Below are 18,427 nucleotides of genomic sequence, written 5' to 3'. Positions count from 1 at the left end.
ATATCTAAGGTAGTAAATGAAAATTGCAGGAAACTGTCAAGATATTTATCTCAATGTAATTATTGAATTCTGTGATCGAAACCAAAGCCGACAAATCTGATGAATTCCTCTTAATTGTCAACAGCCACTAGTAGTAGACGCAGAAGTTTGAATTTGAAAATTTTATTTTCCTCTGATGCGATGGAAAATAAATCTGTGAGAATATGTTTTGGCCTATGGCCAAACGTTCTGTCACTTGTCAAAACCAGTTATTGTTCCTTTTTTCTCCTGAAATAATCTTCGTCGGATCATCGTAAATTAACCAATGACATCATTTGACAATTATTAAGATTATTCGGTGAATTTCAATTGATGAAAAACTGAACAAGATCATTATAAAAAGTGAGGTTAAAATTTTTCCGTTTTCAAGCAACGTCCACGGGAGCCAAGTCACAACTGTCGTGAGACGTTCATGGTTTTTTTTAGCACAGTTTAAGCTATACTGTGCTTTTTCTACTGTGATTCGACCTTTACCGAATCAGCTGACTACAGATTACAACCACAGAACACCCTATCTATAGATAGGGTGTTCTGTGTTACAACTGACAACTTCATTCAGCTGATTTGCATCATAAACCGGATATTCTTGGAAAAGTTATACAAATCTTAAGCTTGATTTTAATATTATCAAGTCTATGATACAAATAAAAAAATAAAATATTCAAGGAAGGACGGCCATTGCTGTTAAAGATATCTCTCGATGTTTTTATAATTTCACCTTTACTCATTTCATACTTTTAGTTATATTGGTTGCTCCTTTTCTCCTAATGTTCAAAAATATAGTTTTACTTTGTACAATTCTTGTGAACACTCACGGTGAGTTAACATATCAGAGGAGAGATAGGGCATTTTAAAACTTTCTTGATTTTAGGAGTTCCTCAATACAACAATGAATATTGGGCCGGAAGGTGGTTTCCTCATTCCGCTAGCGAAACAGATCAAAATCCATTAGTTCTCTCTAAAAAATCACATTCACATGATCACGGTATAATAATGGGAAAGGAAGATAGCAGCTGTGATGATGCTAAAGTAAAAGGGTTTTATTAGTCCTTTGATATAATGTACTAAGGATTTGAAATTTCAGACAAATTTAGCCATTGACTGGTTCATGAACAAAGCAAATTTTACCTGTCTTGATGATAAAAAGCTTTTCCTACCACAAAGTATTGTTCATCCCATTCATACTGTCGAACATATTCCGGCAGCATATAGTGTAAGTTACTTATTATTTACTATATATATTTGAAGCATACATCATTAATATTTTTAGGCTGCTCATAAATGTATGAATGAATCGATTGAATACACTGAATCAATTCCTACTTTGTAAGTATTTCTTCAGGTATTTAACCGTGTTACTAATTTTTATTTTCTGTAGCGGAACACATCGGCCATTGTGGGCTGTATATGGGGAATATACATTTGTTCCCAAACAACGTTGGATTCATAATTTGGAACACGGGGCGGTTGTTATGTTGTATCATCCATGTGCTAATAAGAATCAAGTGAAATTACTCAAGAGTATAGTTAAATCGTGCCTCTACAAACATGTTATTACCCCTCATAGTGAACTGTCATATGATAGAGTGAGTTAATTTTCCTTATTCAGCACATTAATTACTGATAGCAATTCTCTGTAGTAACTAATTTATTCTTATCTAGTTTCTTGAGAAAAAATTGGTGTGCAAGTGACAAATCATGTGCAGAATTCATCTATGCATGTTAAAAAGATATAGTCCAACATTTGGGGCATTATAATATGAAATATATCAGCTATTTGAGTATTTTGATCATTTCCTCCATAACGCAGGATAGTTCATAAAGGGAAGCTAAACTAAACATGTTCTGGAAACGATTATTCTTTGCACAGATATCAGTTCCTGCACAAATCGGATAACTTTCTAATTCTGTGGAGAGTGGTTCCAAGTTTTTCAAAGGTGTTGACGAATGTTTTAGTAGGCATGTAAAACGACCTCTTTTCTATTTCTGGTGACTTAAACAATGAAATGATGTAAACCTATTACCCGCTATATCTTCAGAGCAATTCTATTGTAATCAGGATTTGGTAACATTATCAAAATGAGGTGGTTGTTACTATTGACATCGGTCCTAACTTCCTTACTATTTTATCCTATGGATTCTTATAACTCTGCTGCGCCCCAGGTATCAGACTTGGTATGACCATACTTTACATTTGACAGTCCAGTTCAAATGCCTCTCTTTGTCTCATCTGAAACATTTTCGCCATTGACCTTTTTTTTGTGCTACTTGGGACCACACCATAGCCTCATGGACTAATCACATTTTCCCCTTCTTTTTAATTCCAACAATCTTGCACCCTGTACTAATTTGTAAAGGTTCCTTGTTGGATGTTTGTCATAATTACATAACTTAGATCATAAATTGTTTGGATACTGCCATCCAGCTCCTCACATTCTCAAAAAAAAAATGAAAAGCTGTCTCTGTCCCTTTGTTGAATTGCCTGCAGCTAATGTCTTTGTTATACATCTCTATCTTGATCAGGTGTCCTCTCAATGGACATTGTCCACTAATAAGTCCTGTAATTATCCTGGGTCGATCCATGCTTTGTTGAAGCAGTTCTTCAATTCTCTTCTGGGACAGTTGTTTTATTAAAGTATTCCCATTTATGTTTCCAGAAATATTTTCTCAGTGCTCTTTATGTTTCTTTGACACCTACTTTCCAATCTGGTTCTGTACCAAGGATTTTGGTCCTCTACAGCTGGTTCAGGGCCTACATATGGAGTTGATTCTGGTCAGCTTTTTTGTTGCGTGTGATATCTGACTGAGTGTCCTGGTACTCTATCAGTCTATTCTAATATGCCAGTATCTTAGTTCTTCACGGCAATCCCAGACCAGTCTCGATGTCATATTTGGGTTCATCAGTGCCCCAAGTGCAGTCTTTTAGTGAAAATATTGATCTGCTAATTTAATTGAGGTCTCAAAATTATTGTTCTTCAAATATTTCAACATTGCATACACTTCAACCTGAAAGACTGATGTGTATTGACCAAGTGGGTAACTGAAATGTAAATTTCACATTGCACAGTAAATTCCAGCTCCTGCACCATGTTCTGTTTTTCACCCATCTGTATTCCAGGTGTTTTTGCCAAGCATGTTCTAGGTATGACTGATCATTCACCCCTGTTAAAAAAATCAGTGGGTTCTGCTAACTTTACTGTTGAGCTGGCAAAATAAATCTGATTCCTTCATCTTTTGGAAAATTTTTACTTTTCATAATTTTAGACTTCTTCTTCACGATATTGAAAAATGTATGCTCCTCCTTCGAATTTAATATTTGGTGAATACCTCAGACTACCATGGAAAGTCGGCGATGGATGGAAATAAGAGCCTGAAATTCTCAATATACTTCTGTCTCTCCAATGGACCCACTGATATTAAAAAAAAACAACTCATGGGAAGGCGGCGATGGGTAGACAATTTTCAAAATATTTCTGTCTCTTTCACACTCTAAAAATTATTCCAAAAAAACATTTTCGTCTCTACCATATATGTTGAGGTAGCCACCCAAATAGTTAATTCAAAGGAGGAGCAAAAAATTGAGTGCCTCAGTGAAAGAAGGGGCTATGCTACAAAATCAATTTTTTGAGAAAATAAAGGTTAAATTAGAATAAGTCAAACATAAACATATTCAAGTAACACTTTTTTGTGAGATTTTCTCAACCAGTTCACAAAACCGCAACACATGTTTCACCATACAATAGATACCTGGGGTGTTAATACTCGCATACTCATGCTTAAACATGCCTGAGAAAGCTATTATTCATTTTGAAAATGGATATGGGGATATGGCACACTTCCAAAGAGTTCATATTATGGTCCACAGGTAGCAGCACGATCCAGAACGATTAAAACAAAAAACAACTTGTGAGCACAAAGTATGTGCTCTGCTGTTCCATCATTTTCCAAACAGAGGCGACACACACTATCTTCCGACAGTCCGAGTCTCGCATATGATTATTCAAATGACAGTGACCTGTGAGAAGGCCTGTTAGACATCGTAGCTCATCCCTGCTGTAGTCCAACAACTGTTTGGTATCAAGTTTTGAAGGGTGAATAAACGCCTTGGAGTGAGCCAATCCTGGAAGGTTCTGCCAGAAGTCCATATATCTTCTTGCCATCCAGGTGTTCAATGTTTGTTTGGCAAAACCTAAAGCGAATCAATGACACGTTCTGGTCCAATGAAGCTGCTTGCAGCACCCCCCTTTGCAAAGGAGTCAGCAGCCTCATTGCCTTCCAGGCCAGTATGGCCAGGAATCCAGACCAGAGTCAATTTGTTAAGTCTTCCTATCGAGGAGAGTCGTTTTTGGCAATTCGATACCGATTTAGACGTTGCTCGGTAGGGGCCAAGAGCTTCCAACGCCGGTTGACTGTCCGAGAATATTTTTATTGACTTATGTATGAGGTTGGATTCTTCCAATTTCTCCGCACACAATTCAATAGCGTAAATTTCCGCTTGAAATACAGTCGCATAGGTTCCTAGGCAGGTTTATATCTCTGTCCTGCGTCTGCGACTGAAAACACCTGCACCAGAACCGGAAGGTGTTTTTGATCCATCTGTGAACCAACAACTATCTGCTCCTAATATTTCCTTCTCCCGGAGGATTCAATCCTCTGCTTGGGAACAGTACTTTATAAGGCAGTTTGTAGTTGACAGTTGGAGGCTAAAGTCGGAGGTCATTTTCAGAATGCTGTGACTTCCAATTTCAAGCAACAGTCTGGCACTCTGCATTAGATTGATTTGTGCAATTGGTAATGTGCACAAGTCTGTATGCAGTCCATCTAGCCCCTTTCTCCAGAAAATGTGGAGAGGGGGTAGATCCAGAAGGATCTCCATGGCCGCTGTCGGTGTAGTACTGATGGCCAGACAAGCCTGTCTCTGTAAGCCAGAGACCTTTGCCTGGGCCGTTTTCTGTAAAGCCTTCGGCCACTAGGCAATTGCACCATAAGTGATCATTGATCTGACAATCATCGCATAAATCCATAATCCATAAATGGGACCTAAACCCCAAGTTTTACCACAAATCCTTCGACATGTCTATAGGGCTTTGTGTAAAACTTTTCCCAAGTCAGCGTTCCCGTTGAGTTTTCTATCAAGGACAATGCCAAGATATTTCACCTCCGTTCCAAATGGAATGACCTCACCATTGAGGGAAAGTGGCGTTAGATCGTCCAATTTTCTCCTCCTGGTGAAAGGGATTATCACAGTTTTGCTGGGGTTGACAGACATCTACTCTCTCAGGCACCAACTGTGAACAACGTCCATCGTGCTTTGGAGGATATTACAAACTACTCTTTCCGACTTGGATCTTGCCAAGATGACAAGGACATCTGCATATGCTTGCAGATCTACGTTTCTTCTGTCGAGGGCATCAAGCAGACTATCCAACAGCGATCACTGAAGAGGAGATAGTACCTCACCTTGAGGGCAGCCTCTGGTGTCTCCGAACCTAAAGGCCTCGCCTTGAAGAGTCGTTGTTGCAGTTCTGTTAACCAGCATAGCATAGATCCAGCCAGTTATGGTCGATTCTATTCCTTTCGTAGCCAGAGACGATCCTATAGATTTAGGTAGTGCATTGTCAAATGCTCCTTCAATATCGAGAAATACAGCAACCGCATCAGTGCTACCTTCGCCTTTCTTTTCACATTTTCTATATGTTGGTTTTATATCAGTCTGGGATCTAGAGTCTCTCCCAGATATTTGACATCCCCTGACAGATGTATCTCTTCACCTCGAAGTTTTACAGGTTTTGGGTTTCCATCTTGGTCCTCTTGGGGAATGTTACCTTGGTCGATTTTGTTGGAATGATTTTACGCCAATATGGCTGCCGGTGACAAGTTGGGTGACGAGCTCTCCGAAAAATCATTTAAATGCTGTGTGAAACAAAAAGTAAAAATCGCCGTGTGTATTACGTGTGGAAATGTTTATCATAGAAGTTGCCTAGAACGTGTGAAAAACTATGAGATAATCGATGAAACACGGATTATATGCTGTCAAGGTGATGTAAATAATCAAATGGGTGGTACTCCCTCTGTACTAAAATCCAGTAAGTCATCAGAGTCAGAATATTTTAAAGTTATCAATGAAGAAATTATCAAACATTTCAAAAGAGAAATTGATTTATTACAATCCATAATTTTTGAGAAAGACGAAAAATATGCAATTTTGTTAGAAAATAAACATCTGTTGAATGAAAAAGTCAAGGCACTAACAGACAAAAACTTAATCCTGCAAAAACCAAATATAAACAATCCACAAACACTCAAAGATAAGGCGATCCCACAAAAAATTATTTCACCTGAGCAGACTAATAGGAATAATAATAATACAAATAATACACAAGGAAGTAAAGCTCCACAGAATAAAACTCACCTGGAAAAATCTGGTGAAAAGAAGATATGTGATGTCAACATGATAGAGCAAGGAGAATGTAGTAATTCTAGCTCAAAGATTGTTAACGAAAATGATGTTCGGTTGGCTGTGACTCAAGCAGAACATAGATTGAAACTGAAGGAATATATTGATTTGGAAAATGATGATAACTCTGCAGCTCCACCCAAAAATAAAGGTTGGAATGAAGTAGTGAAGAAAAGACGTAAGCGAGCCTGTATAATAGGGAAAAATCAAGAAACTGTCAAAGGAGTCCCTAAGTATGTCAGTCTTCATGTTTGTAGATTGGATCCACAAACATCATCTGAGGACTTAACAAGGTCATTAGTGAAACATTTTCCAGAAGTGAAATGCGAGGAACTGAAATCAAGATTCCCAACTCTTTATTCATCCTTCAAAGTCACAATCCATGAGAACAACTTTAAAACATCTATGAATCCTGAAGTTTGGCCTTTTGGTGCATGTATTAGCCGTTTTTTATGGAAACGCCAGGTGAATGCAGCAATGACATAAATTTTAATCCAAATTTTATTTTACTCAACGTAAATACATTGAATAATGACAAAATCAATTCATTATATAGTGATATACTCTGTAACTTCAAAAGTTTGTATTTTTTGTGCTTGGTTGAAATCGGAATTGAATCAGACCATCTGCACTCGTTGCATATTGAGGGTTACCGGGTAGTAAGCTCCTATTGTAGATCAACTTTGAAATGTGGAGGGGTTAGTATATGGGCCCGTAATGATTTACAGATGAATTTCATAGATTTATCCAAATTTTGCATTGAACAGCACTTTGAAATATGCGCTGCATCTTTTAAAACGACCAAATGTAAAACCATTGTTTTAAATTGTTACAGATCCCCGTGTGGATCTGTCAATATGTTTCTTGATAAGATAACAGAAGTTCTTGATTTTTTATACAAACCTAACATTAATATCATCCTTTTAAATTATTATGTACTCTCTTATCATCATACAATCTAATTCCAGTTGTGGGATGGCCTACTCGAGTGGCAGATACCTCTTCTACTATACTTGACCAAATTTTCTTAAATTTTCGCAATAATGGCTCATGCGGTGTCTTCGATAATGAAATTTCTGATCATAATCTGAAAAGTTGTTGAGAAAAAATGGGTTGATACCGAAGTAAAACATTCAAGTCAAGCTTTGAAAAATCTTTTTGCCTTGAAGGCTGCTTTTCCCTCTTTTGCACCTATTTATAGGAAAGCTAAAAGAACACATTACAGTTTAATGAAAGAAAAGAAGAAAAAATATTATCAAGGTGTTATATTCAATTCTCCAAACACAATGCGTGCCTCATGGAATGTTGTGTCTAATCTCACAAATAAAAACTGCAAAAGAAAGAATATTTCTCTTAAAGTTGATGATTCTATGGTAGAAGATCAACATACTGTAGCATCTGAACTCAACAAATTTTTTATAGAGGCCCCCCTCAGTTTGGTCAATCAAATATCAGTTAATAAAGCTCCACATACAAATTTCAAGGAAAACTTTTTTAATGTGTTCACAATGTTCTTGAAACCATTTACTGAAACTGAACTATTATCCTTATTAGGGAATAAATTAAAAAATAAGAAATCCTCTGGAGCAGATGATATTCCCATGTACATTTGGAAAAGAATTCTTCCAACGATAATAAAACCATTAACATATCTGATTAATCTGTCATTTGTAAAAGGTGTCTTTCCGCAAGAAATGAAAATCGGAAAAGTAACTCCCATTTTCAAGAAAAACAACCCGAACTTAATGGAAAATTATCGTCCAGTAACAGTACCATATGGACTATCAAAGATATTCGAATATGCATTTTTGGATCGACTTACTTCATTTTTGAATCTTCACAAAATATTAACAAACACGCAGCATGGCTTTCGTGCAGAAAAATCAACTAATACTGCCATTTTTTCATTATATAATGAGGTAATTAGATATATTGAGGCAGGTGAATGCCCGGCAGCGATATTCTGTGATTTGAGTCGGGCATTCGACTGCGTCAATCATCAAAAACTTTTACTGAAATTGGAAAGATATGGACTAAGAGGTGCATCTCTCAACTGGATATCCTCATTCCTTGAAGGTAGAAGACAATATGTATCTCTCCAGTGTACGGTCAAAAATGAAATCCAGAGAATAAATTCTGAGCCTTTCAGTGTAGATATGGGAGTACCTCAAGGGTCCATTCCGGGCCCAATCCTTTTTATTCTATATGTAAACAATATAGACTCTGTTGTTTCTGAAGTTCATTATACAGCTTATGCCGACGACATTTCTATGATCATCTCGGCATCAGATGATGAAATATTGAAAGACAAATGTGCTTCTGCAGTTGAACATATATCAGAATTTTTCAATTATCATGATTTATTTTTTAATTCGGATAAAACAAATATTATTCGTTTTCATAATAGACAAAATAGGATGGAAGACTTCAGTTTCAGTGTTGATAATGTGACATACTCAAAATCGAATAAAAGTGTTAAATTCCTGGGTATTCTTCTTGATGAAAACTTGAACTGGAATGCTCATTGCCAGCATCTAATTTCTAAGCTTAATTCAATGAAATTTTTATTTATGAATCTGCGGACAGTTTTAACTACCACTCAACTAATGAGCATTTATTATGCTCAAGTTGATTCAAGACTGAGGTATGGTGTCTGCTTCTGGGGTGGGTCATCCATGACTCATGACGTATTCATTGCTCAAAAACGCATTATACGGTGTATTGCGAATGTCTCAAGGAGATAATCTTGCAGACAAATTTTCAAAAATTATCACATCATAACACTCACATCTGTTTATATATTTGAAATATGCAGCTACATATTCAAAAACAAAACACATTTCAAAATGAATAAAAATGTTCATCACTATGACACTAGAACAAAAAATAGATTTCATGTGCCATATGCAAGACTAAGAATAACTTCATTTGCACCAGAATACATTGGAATAAAAATATTCAACAAACTGCCCGATCATTTAAGGGAAGAACATAATTATGTGATGTTTGAGAGAAATTTAAAGAGTTTTCTAATTGAACAATGTTTTTATTCTTTGAATAAATTTTTTAGATTAGATAAGTAGGGTATTATTTTAGTTTTAAGGTGTTGTTTCAACTTGTATGTTTCTTATACTATGTTTTTATCTTTATTTTTATTTCTTTTATTGACTATTCCTATACAATGTATATTGTCTACACGGAAATAAAGTATTATTATTATAGACCATTTAATTTTCTCTAAATCTACAACTTTCTTTACCACCAGCTAATCCTCCCTAGATGCCTTTCTGAGGGCATCCACTTCTGAATTTACCGAAAACTCCAGTGTTAGATTTGTAATTTCCAACCCGGGTAAGTGCACCCAGAGATAAGCTCTCTCATAGTCTCTTCTTTTTTTGTGTAGTTTCTGGTATTTGGTGTGTGGCACGTACTTGAGACTGGTTGACCTTCTCGCATTGCCTTCTGCACGAGTCTCTTTTAGATTTTTTCAAGGCTTTTCTTATTCAGTTGGGGACCTTTAAAATTTATTCCGTATACCTGATTTCCCTGCACTCTTAAATGTTTTTCTAATTTGTTGTTTCATCCTTGCCAGATCTTCATTCCACCAGGGAACATTCCTGTTTGATCTCTGGCTGACTATGGGACAATATTCGTGTAGGTAGAAATAATAGCTCCCAGTAATCGGTCTGCTGCCAACTCTAAGTCTGTATAATCTCTTATTTCAAAACTTATCTGGTCTGAGCAAGTCTCTAGATCTGCCTTATAGGCTTTCCAGTTTGCTTTTCGGGTGTTTTAATAGAAAAGATTGAGGTATGAAGCCCTCCGATTTCAAAGTTTGTATGTCGATGATTCGAAAAACTTCTCAGATACATACCATTTCTAAACACAGTTATTTATAAATTTCGTACTTATTGTATATTATTTTTCTACATCTCATGTCTAAAAAGATGCGTTTAAGAATAAACAGTAGTAAATGCTCACCTCTTTGTTTGGTGTCAGTTCTCCCCTAGGTCAGGTGTTGTGTATTGACATCTGTCTGCTTGGTAGACTCTTACTAACTCTTCCACGTCCCTGATTGAAGGTGGCTTCTGATTTTCTCAGGTCCTCTATCACCAGTCGTCTTCAATTCGAACGATGGCAAGTACAAAAACTTATCACCAGCAGTATATTTAATAATTTTCAGATCATTATACAACAATACAACCTTAAAATATTGTAAATCAAAAATTTTCAGTCATTTCATGTGTGTGAATTTTTTGAGTACTCTACATATAAGAGGTTTGGCAACCAAAATACATTTTCTTAATGGGAATAAGGTACAGTGCTGTGACCTGTGACCAAAAGACAGATTAAAATAAATGTACTTGAAAGAACAATTCATGAGGAGAAAAACAGCAGGGATAAGTACATCTAAATAACTGAAAAGTTATCATGATCCATTTGTGAATGAAGCGGTTAAAACAGTAAGTGATAGGGATGCATTCAAACTGAGCTGAGCTTTGACTTAAGTTTGGCTCAGCTCGATTTAAAAAATCTAAAATGGCTCGGCTCGACTTTTGAATTCCAGGCTAGGCTCGAAAATCAGCCAAGCTACCAGCCAAGGGAGCTGCCTTCTTATGGTACATTCGTAGTTCGTAACATTTGAAATGTAAACTAAATACTGAGCCTTTTTGCTAGATATAAAAATATAAAACGATACTTTCATTGGAGGTTTTCGAATTTCTATCTCAAAGGGGACAAAAAATGGGCTAGACCTTTTTAACGGTAGGCTACTCCTGCCATTTCCAAAATTGAAAAAACTAAACTCGGTATACAATTTCTTAGTCAGATATAATACCATGAGAACAATCAGCATGGTTTAACAAGTCCGCGAAACGAGTGATTTTACCTATTACTGGTTGCTCGGTTGGTATTACTCAAAAATAACAAAGTTTGAGTTTGAAAAATGGATATTTATTTGAGTAAATGTTTAGACAGAGTGGTATCAATAAAGATTATTTTCTAAAATATTTTCTATAAATTTTAGCTGGTCTAAATAATTTTTTGGAAATTTTAATTTTTACACATAATCTCAAACAAATCAAAATGTCTGAGACTTTTATTTTTATATTTCATAATATAACTTATTAATATTTCATACAAACTGAAATATTTCTTCGGCTGAAAATTTTGGCAATAACTGCTTTATGTGCAGTTGCAACGAGTGCCGATCCTCCATTCCTTACTGCTTAGCGCATTCTTATTAATATCACGCAAATGACCCAAAATTCATTTGTAGATTTCAATTTATTAACAAACTATAATTTAGGATACTATTTTTCTATGTGGTTCCAAGGTTAAATGCTTGAAACTTCCATAACATTTCATTGCAGAAATGTTCCTGCAAGGGTATTGTGATCTACTTCAGATGACTTCTATAAGCGTATGCATAGAATGAGAGGGTGAAAATACTGAAACACTCCGATGATTTTTTCTGTTTGATCAGTTGTCTAGGTTGTGCTACAGTTTTATTAGATTTAGTTATTCAAGATCTTTTCTATTTGAAGTATCTCCATTAAAATTTGAAATAATTTTTTTACTCTAATTCAGAGTTCTTCATATGCACATCATTAAAAGAGCATTGTCCCTTTGTTAAAACATATGTGCGAAAAATTTTTGAATGCCGGTAATAATTATTGCAATAAAGATGATCAAGTTGACGGTAACTTGAAAAATATAAACCCAAGTGATTTATATTAACACGCATCAAATTTGTCAGATATTGTGCCAAAATGATTTGATTGTGGGTACTTTGGATAAATAAAATTTCAGGTTACTGAAGAAATATATCATGTACTTTTTGAAATAAAGATACTTTATTCTTGAATGAATTTAATATTTTCTGTCCTGCCTTGTATTTGTATGCTAATTGACTTGAAAGCCGTTCTGCCATTAATAAAATAAATTCTCAATTGTTTCAAATTCAATACACTACACTGTATTGAAATACTTGCCATTAATCAACGTCTTTGTGATATTTTTGTCAATTTTTCCAAACATTAGACAAATGGATAAAAGCAGGGAATGAGTCACATTAATTTTTTTCTGGTTAGATACTTTTAATCCAAAATGATTGAATTAAATATTTTCATTTTAATAAGTGATTAATGAAAATTCAATTTTTCAGCCTCTTGCATTAGTAACTTGGGGACATCGCCTTGAAATGTCAAAAGTTTCCACATCAGTTGCAGTAGAATTCATCAAGAAATATGCTCTCAATGGCCCAGAAAAAACGACAAAGGATGGACAGTATTCTTGGATGCTCGAGGAACGATCAAAAATAGTTTCTGATTTAGATGACACGAACCTATGTCCAGTTTATTCCAATATAAATATGAAGTGAAGAGAGAAGGATCAAATAACACCATAAAATATCATTATCCAAGCGAATATACTCTCTCACTAGATACTTTGCATTTAATCATAACACTTTTTTCTACTTTAGAAACACTGTCAGTATGCCTTTTTATGAAGAGTATGATAGTATTACGTTGCCTAATCTCTATGTTTAATGAGTAATGCAAATTGCTTGATATTAAACAGAATCTAAACTACAAAGAAATAACAACGAATCTGAGTCTTGAATATTCAATATTTATGCTCGCCCTGTCTATTTATATTTCAAGAATTTTTATTTTGAAAGTTATGAGTAGCAACTTTTAAAAGTTGAAAATAGATAGTATCAATAGTGATATACAGCAGTGCCTTTATTTCCCTTTAAAATATTTCACATATATTTAGAATTCACATATAATATTTGAATTATGTTTGAATTATATGTAATGGAATTGACTGACAGTTGATAAAAATCCATGATATTAGGTAACTATTTAAGAAACGTTTTATTGTCAGATTTTCACTGAACGGTTTGCAAAACCGCAATACGTATTTGAACATGCATGAAGAATCTATTATATACCTAGGGAAAATCTCAGAAAGTGTTACTAATATCAATATTATATTTTTTTTGAGGTTACTATAACACTATTAATGTTAAATGCGCCTTCACTAATTTTTGGAACCTACAAATATAAAGTAAATATTCTCAACTACCAAATTTTTAAATGACTTATCTTTAAATAAATTTAAAAAATGTTTATACTCAAAATGATATTTGACAAGTCACTAATTTTGTAGAACACTTAATAACATTTTTTATCAGCACAAGTATTCACGGTAAATGTTAAGAGTTCGGACTTTCATTATTTGAAAAAGCAAATGGAAAAAATACTTTCTCTCAGCAAAATTCTGATATGGTTTTCAAAGATATTTCGAATTTTCCAGTAATAAATGGGTTGAAAAATATTGGTAACACCTGTTTTATGAACAGCGTAATTCAATGTTTATCAAACACGATATGTTTATTGGAATATTTGAAAAATTATGAATTCATGAAAAATATCAATACTAGTATTTCTAGTATGGAGGGTGCTTTAATCAAAGCGTTTGCAGAAGTCATCAAGGACTTGTGGTCAGAAGATTCATTTGATAGAGTAGAAAATACAGCCTCCTAAAAAATCAGATTTAAAGTTTTGCTCCTCTATTCATAGGTAATGCCCATCAAGACGCCCAGGAGTTCTTTCGTTAGGTTTTAGAAGGTTTAGACGAAGACGTTAATGTAATTAATGAGAAACCTAAACCAATCTTAACGAAGATTGACGAAAAATTGAGCGACAGCGAAAATGCCCAAAAGTCATGCATATTTGAGGATGCATAACTCTAAGATTGTAGATAATTTCGTTTGTCAATTGAAATCCACGAGAAATGCACACACTGTGGACACTCATCAATAACCTTTGATCCTTTCTGGGATTTTTGTCTCTCTCCTTACCACAAAGAACCGACCAATTAAGTTTGTGGCAATGCTTGGATTCGTTCACAAAAGAAGAAACTTTGGATGGAAATGAAAAACTGACCGACGTGTTTGAAATGCAAAGAAAGGAGAAAATGCACAAAGTCCCTATCAATCCACAAGTTTCCCCATATTTCAGAAATTCATTTAAAAAGATTATCTCCAATGGAAAGATTTAGAGGCATTGAATTTTCTCTAGAAGGATTGGATATGGATAATTTTGCAGCAGAAAATGTGGCTACTTGTTGTTATAATCTATATGCACTTTCAAATCACAGTGGGACTACATACAGTATATTGCAGACACCAGTATCCTGGCACGTGGCACAAATACAACGATTCACATGTGTCACCAATTTCACCAAAATCGCTTGTGAGTGGAGAAGCATATGTCCTCTTTTATGAAAAGGATGGAACAAAATCGCACATTTGAGGTAACTGAGGGAAAGTTTTTTCATGCTCATGTACCAATATATTTGATATTTGAAAAAATAAATATTTTAAATCATTAAAATAAAAACAAAATCAAATTGACAATTTGTGTTAGGAATCACACGTTGAAAGGTAAGACCTCGTTAGTCCTTAGCTCGCACAAGTTTCTCAACTTCTGAGAGTTGTCGTTCGTATGGGTGCGACAGCTGATTAACGGAAAAACATATTTTTAAATAGATAGTTATTGTATGGGTTCACTATACAATAATTATTGTTTAAATTGAAAGGGTTATATTTTTAGAAGTGACTAATTTCTGTATTGAGATGGAGTAGTGGAAAGCCAAAAACTTTCTTTCCCAAAAGTAACTATTGTATAGTGAAATACAGGTTTTGTAAACTGTTTAGTGGTTGGTCGGTAGCCAGGCGGTTTGACATGGGTGCTTTGTTCACTCACTCGAATTGACCGCCGTGTTGGTCGGTGGTTCAAGCCCTAGTCTGAACGATCGATTTTCACTTGCTATCGTCCAACCCGTGTTAGGAATCACACGTTAAAAGGTAAGACCTCGTTAATCCTTAGCTCGCAAAAGTTTAGACTTTTGAGGGCTGTCGTTCGTAGGGGTGCGACAGCTGGTTAACGGAAAAAACAGAAACAAAGTGTTATTCAAATACATGATCATGAATTTTCATCAATTATCGGACAATTACAAAACATGAGTTAGATAGAACAGGAAATGATATCAAAAAATGATAAAAACTAATCAAAACGAGTAAGGAAAAAAATATATAAGAAATCCAATTTGTAAAGCAAACAAATTATTGTGACCTAAAATGGAAATGAAGTAACAAATGGGTTCAGCATTAGGTAAAATGTCTATAATATACTTCATGTATACAACAATAGTATACATGAAGAAATATAAAATAAGAATCAAATAGAAAAGAAAAAGATATTAAAAAACAGTTTCAGTTCAAGTTTCTTCACAATGTTTTGACTGTTAGTATCCACATTCGTCTTCGGATGGTAACTGGCAATGAAAATACAAACCTATAATATTAACCAAGAAACATTGTCAATCATATTCAAACAAATGTTTACTGTAGACTGAGTAGTTTGACTTCCAGATGAATTTACTTATAATTTTCAATTATATTTTAGATTGTAGATTATTATAAATCTAGAAAACTAAGAAACTTTAAAATGATGTTTCGGGAAACAAATTTCTTATAACCTTCAAAACCAAATGAAATACTTTTGGAAAAATACAAATATTTCATAATGAAAGTGATTTTTATAAAATCACAGGGTGATGATTGTTTATTAGAAATCCGGAAATATGTTTGGGTTTTCTAAGTACATCATATTTCCGGTGAATGAATGGATAAATATAATTCTTAATGAGTTTCATAATTCAAACATCAGATTATAGGAAAACATTAATGATTGGCATAAGAGGCTGTCAGTCATGAATATTCGAATATTAGTTTCATTTATTCATTGAAAAAGTAAGAGTCATCTATTCACAATAGAATCAATTTAAAAAATATTGTACATGAAGAAACTGTTCTAGAAAATAAATCGCTCCTCCAAAGATGCGAATAGTAAAGGAATGGGATGTTACACTTAAGTACTCAAAATATTTCTATTCAAGTATTTCTTAATATCCAACATCTTTCTTTGTTTTCAAAGAACTTGTTGTGCTCCCTTCGAATTGAACTATGAACTAATTTCTACAAGGAACGTTAATTGGTACAAAACATTTTATGAAAATAATTTTAAATTATGTTTTTAACATATGCTTTGAAAAAGAAAAACAGTTTCAAAAACTTAGATCTGAAATAATACTTGAAGTTGAATTTTGGTTATCAAGTTGTATGTATTTATCATTGATCATGACTAATACCATCTTCAGTAACGTAACATCTAGTGGTACAAAGCAACTCAAAAAATATAAAATGCTTGTGTAGGAACTGATTTGTTGAATCCATCTTGTTTCATTAAAGTCATTTACAACTGTTTGATCAGGAATGTTCAGCACTTTGACAAATGACTTGAATGAAAAACATGAAAATAGTTTTCCTTATGATTAAATGCAAAATATAAGCCTTACTTTATATTTTCTACAACATCAATATATCTAATGCATTGAAAATATGTATCTCACAAAACTAGCACAACTGAGTTTTATATATAGATCTAAAATCTGTTTAAAATCTGTCTGTTTAAACATTTCAATGAAAAATGGCTTTTATTCCTGAAATTCACTAATAGTACAAACCATACGCTTTTGGGCCAATTTCATATAATTCGTCAGCACTGTAAAAACATATTTTATGTTCTATTTTCAACTTCGATATCTGGCAATTTAAATTTTCTATGTGCGAAACTTTTTTTTTCGCTTCCTGGGAACGGTCTGACTTGTCCATTCCTTACACGTCTCCGGAAAATACTGCAGCTTTAAAGGCTTATTACATTTTTTCCTCATATTTTTCATGATACCCGTTCCAACAATCTTATTCCCTGTACTAGTCTCTACAGGTCTTTTGCTGGAAGTATCCGATATTCTTCTGGACGCAATTTGGGTTGTCCATATACTGTTTGCATCTTATGATTCAAAGCCTCACATTCGCATAAAATATGACGAGCTGTCTTTGTCCCTTTGTTGCATTGCCTGCAGCTGAAGTCTCAGTTGTTCTGTCCCATTTTATTTGGGTGTCCGCTTAATGGACAATGTCCAGTGTAATTGTTCTGAGCCGATTCTTGCTTTGTTCAGTTCTCTTCTCGGACGGTCCCTTTATAAAGGTTTTCCTGTATATGTACCTAGGTGTGGCTTCCCAGTACTCTTCATGTTTCTCATATACCTATTTCCCAATCTGTCTCCTCGCCAGAGATTTTGGTACCTTCGCAGCTGGATCAAGGCCTATATATGGACTTACCCATGATACCCAAGTGGCTTGGCACCCAGTTTATAGTCAATCTATTCCTGTTTGTCAGTTTCCGCAGTTCCTCATGGCTTTTCAAGATCAGTTAGTTTTGAGTTCGTCAATGCCCCTAGTGCAGCCTGGCTGTCTTGTCAGTGAAAAATTAGATAGAACCTTTCCTAATTGAGGTTGAAATTACGATATGAAATTTAATTATTGTGAAATATGAAGTGCTCACAATTTATTAGTTGTGAATACAACAATTTGTGTGGTGTAAAAGAAATAAAACCATAGAAACTTTGCAATAAACAACATGTTAACAATATAGACTGTAAAACGGTCTGAAAATCAAAGAAATTGCTGAAGCTATCTCTTTTCAGTATACTGAGTGCAGACTATCATCCAACAGGAGTTCTCTTGATTAAACGCAAACATTAACTGTTTGATCCTCCTTTTTCAGTTGAAGAAGAAAAGGACGCTATATGAAAGTATGTGTTTTATCGGGAATTTTGTTGATGACAAATGGTGCATTCTTTTATCTTCACAACTTTATGTAGATCATCAAGTAGGTATATGAACTAACCAACCTATCTAACCAAGTACTACAAATTATAGGTACATGCAGATGATGATGCAGGAGCATTTTTTATCGTCCAAACTTTATATTTCTACTTTTACATTTGTTTGAT

At 34.4% G+C, this 18,427-nt stretch overlaps 1 protein-coding gene across 2 annotated transcripts; it reads left to right on the top strand.

The window, feature by feature from the left end:
- Window positions 1–581: 581 nt before the first annotated feature.
- LOC111501979 (uncharacterized) lies at window positions 582–13,227 on the top strand. 2 transcript variants are annotated; one of them, XM_074172334.1, is made up of 6 exons: window positions 582–855; window positions 914–1,068; window positions 1,124–1,252; window positions 1,310–1,365; window positions 1,418–1,625; window positions 12,663–13,227. In XM_074172334.1, exons 1-6 carry the CDS (start codon window positions 807–809, stop codon window positions 12,876–12,878), a joined length of 813 nt encoding a protein of 270 aa, XP_074028435.1. In that variant the 5' UTR covers window positions 582–806; the 3' UTR covers window positions 12,879–13,227. The 2 variants fall into 2 exon arrangements, with proteins under 2 accessions (XP_074028435.1, XP_074028434.1); XM_074172333.1 differs by having other exon boundaries at window positions 911–1,068.
- Window positions 13,228–18,427: the final 5,200 nt, after the last annotated feature.

The sequence above is a fragment of the Leptinotarsa decemlineata genome, unplaced genomic scaffold, assembly GCF_025532065.1.
Source record: "Leptinotarsa decemlineata unplaced genomic scaffold, Ldec_3_MD MMD2_tig00000090_RagTag_RagTag, whole genome shotgun sequence".
Lineage (NCBI taxonomy): Eukaryota > Metazoa > Arthropoda > Insecta > Coleoptera > Chrysomelidae > Leptinotarsa > Leptinotarsa decemlineata.
This window is presented reverse-complemented; position numbering and strand designations above follow the sequence as displayed.

Excerpts from the sequence above, each read along its gene's own strand:
- LOC111501979 (XM_074172333.1), top strand. The coding sequence starts at position 807 with ATGTTCAAAAATATAGTTTTACTTTGTACAATTCTTGTGAACACTCAC. Across the intron at positions 1,069-1,123 it reads GCAGCTGTGATGATGCTAAA|ACAAATTTAGCCATTGACTG; the intron begins GTAAAAGGGTTT and ends TTGAAATTTCAG. Across the intron at positions 1,253-1,309 it reads ATATTCCGGCAGCATATAGT|GCTGCTCATAAATGTATGAA; the intron begins GTAAGTTACTTA and ends TAATATTTTTAG.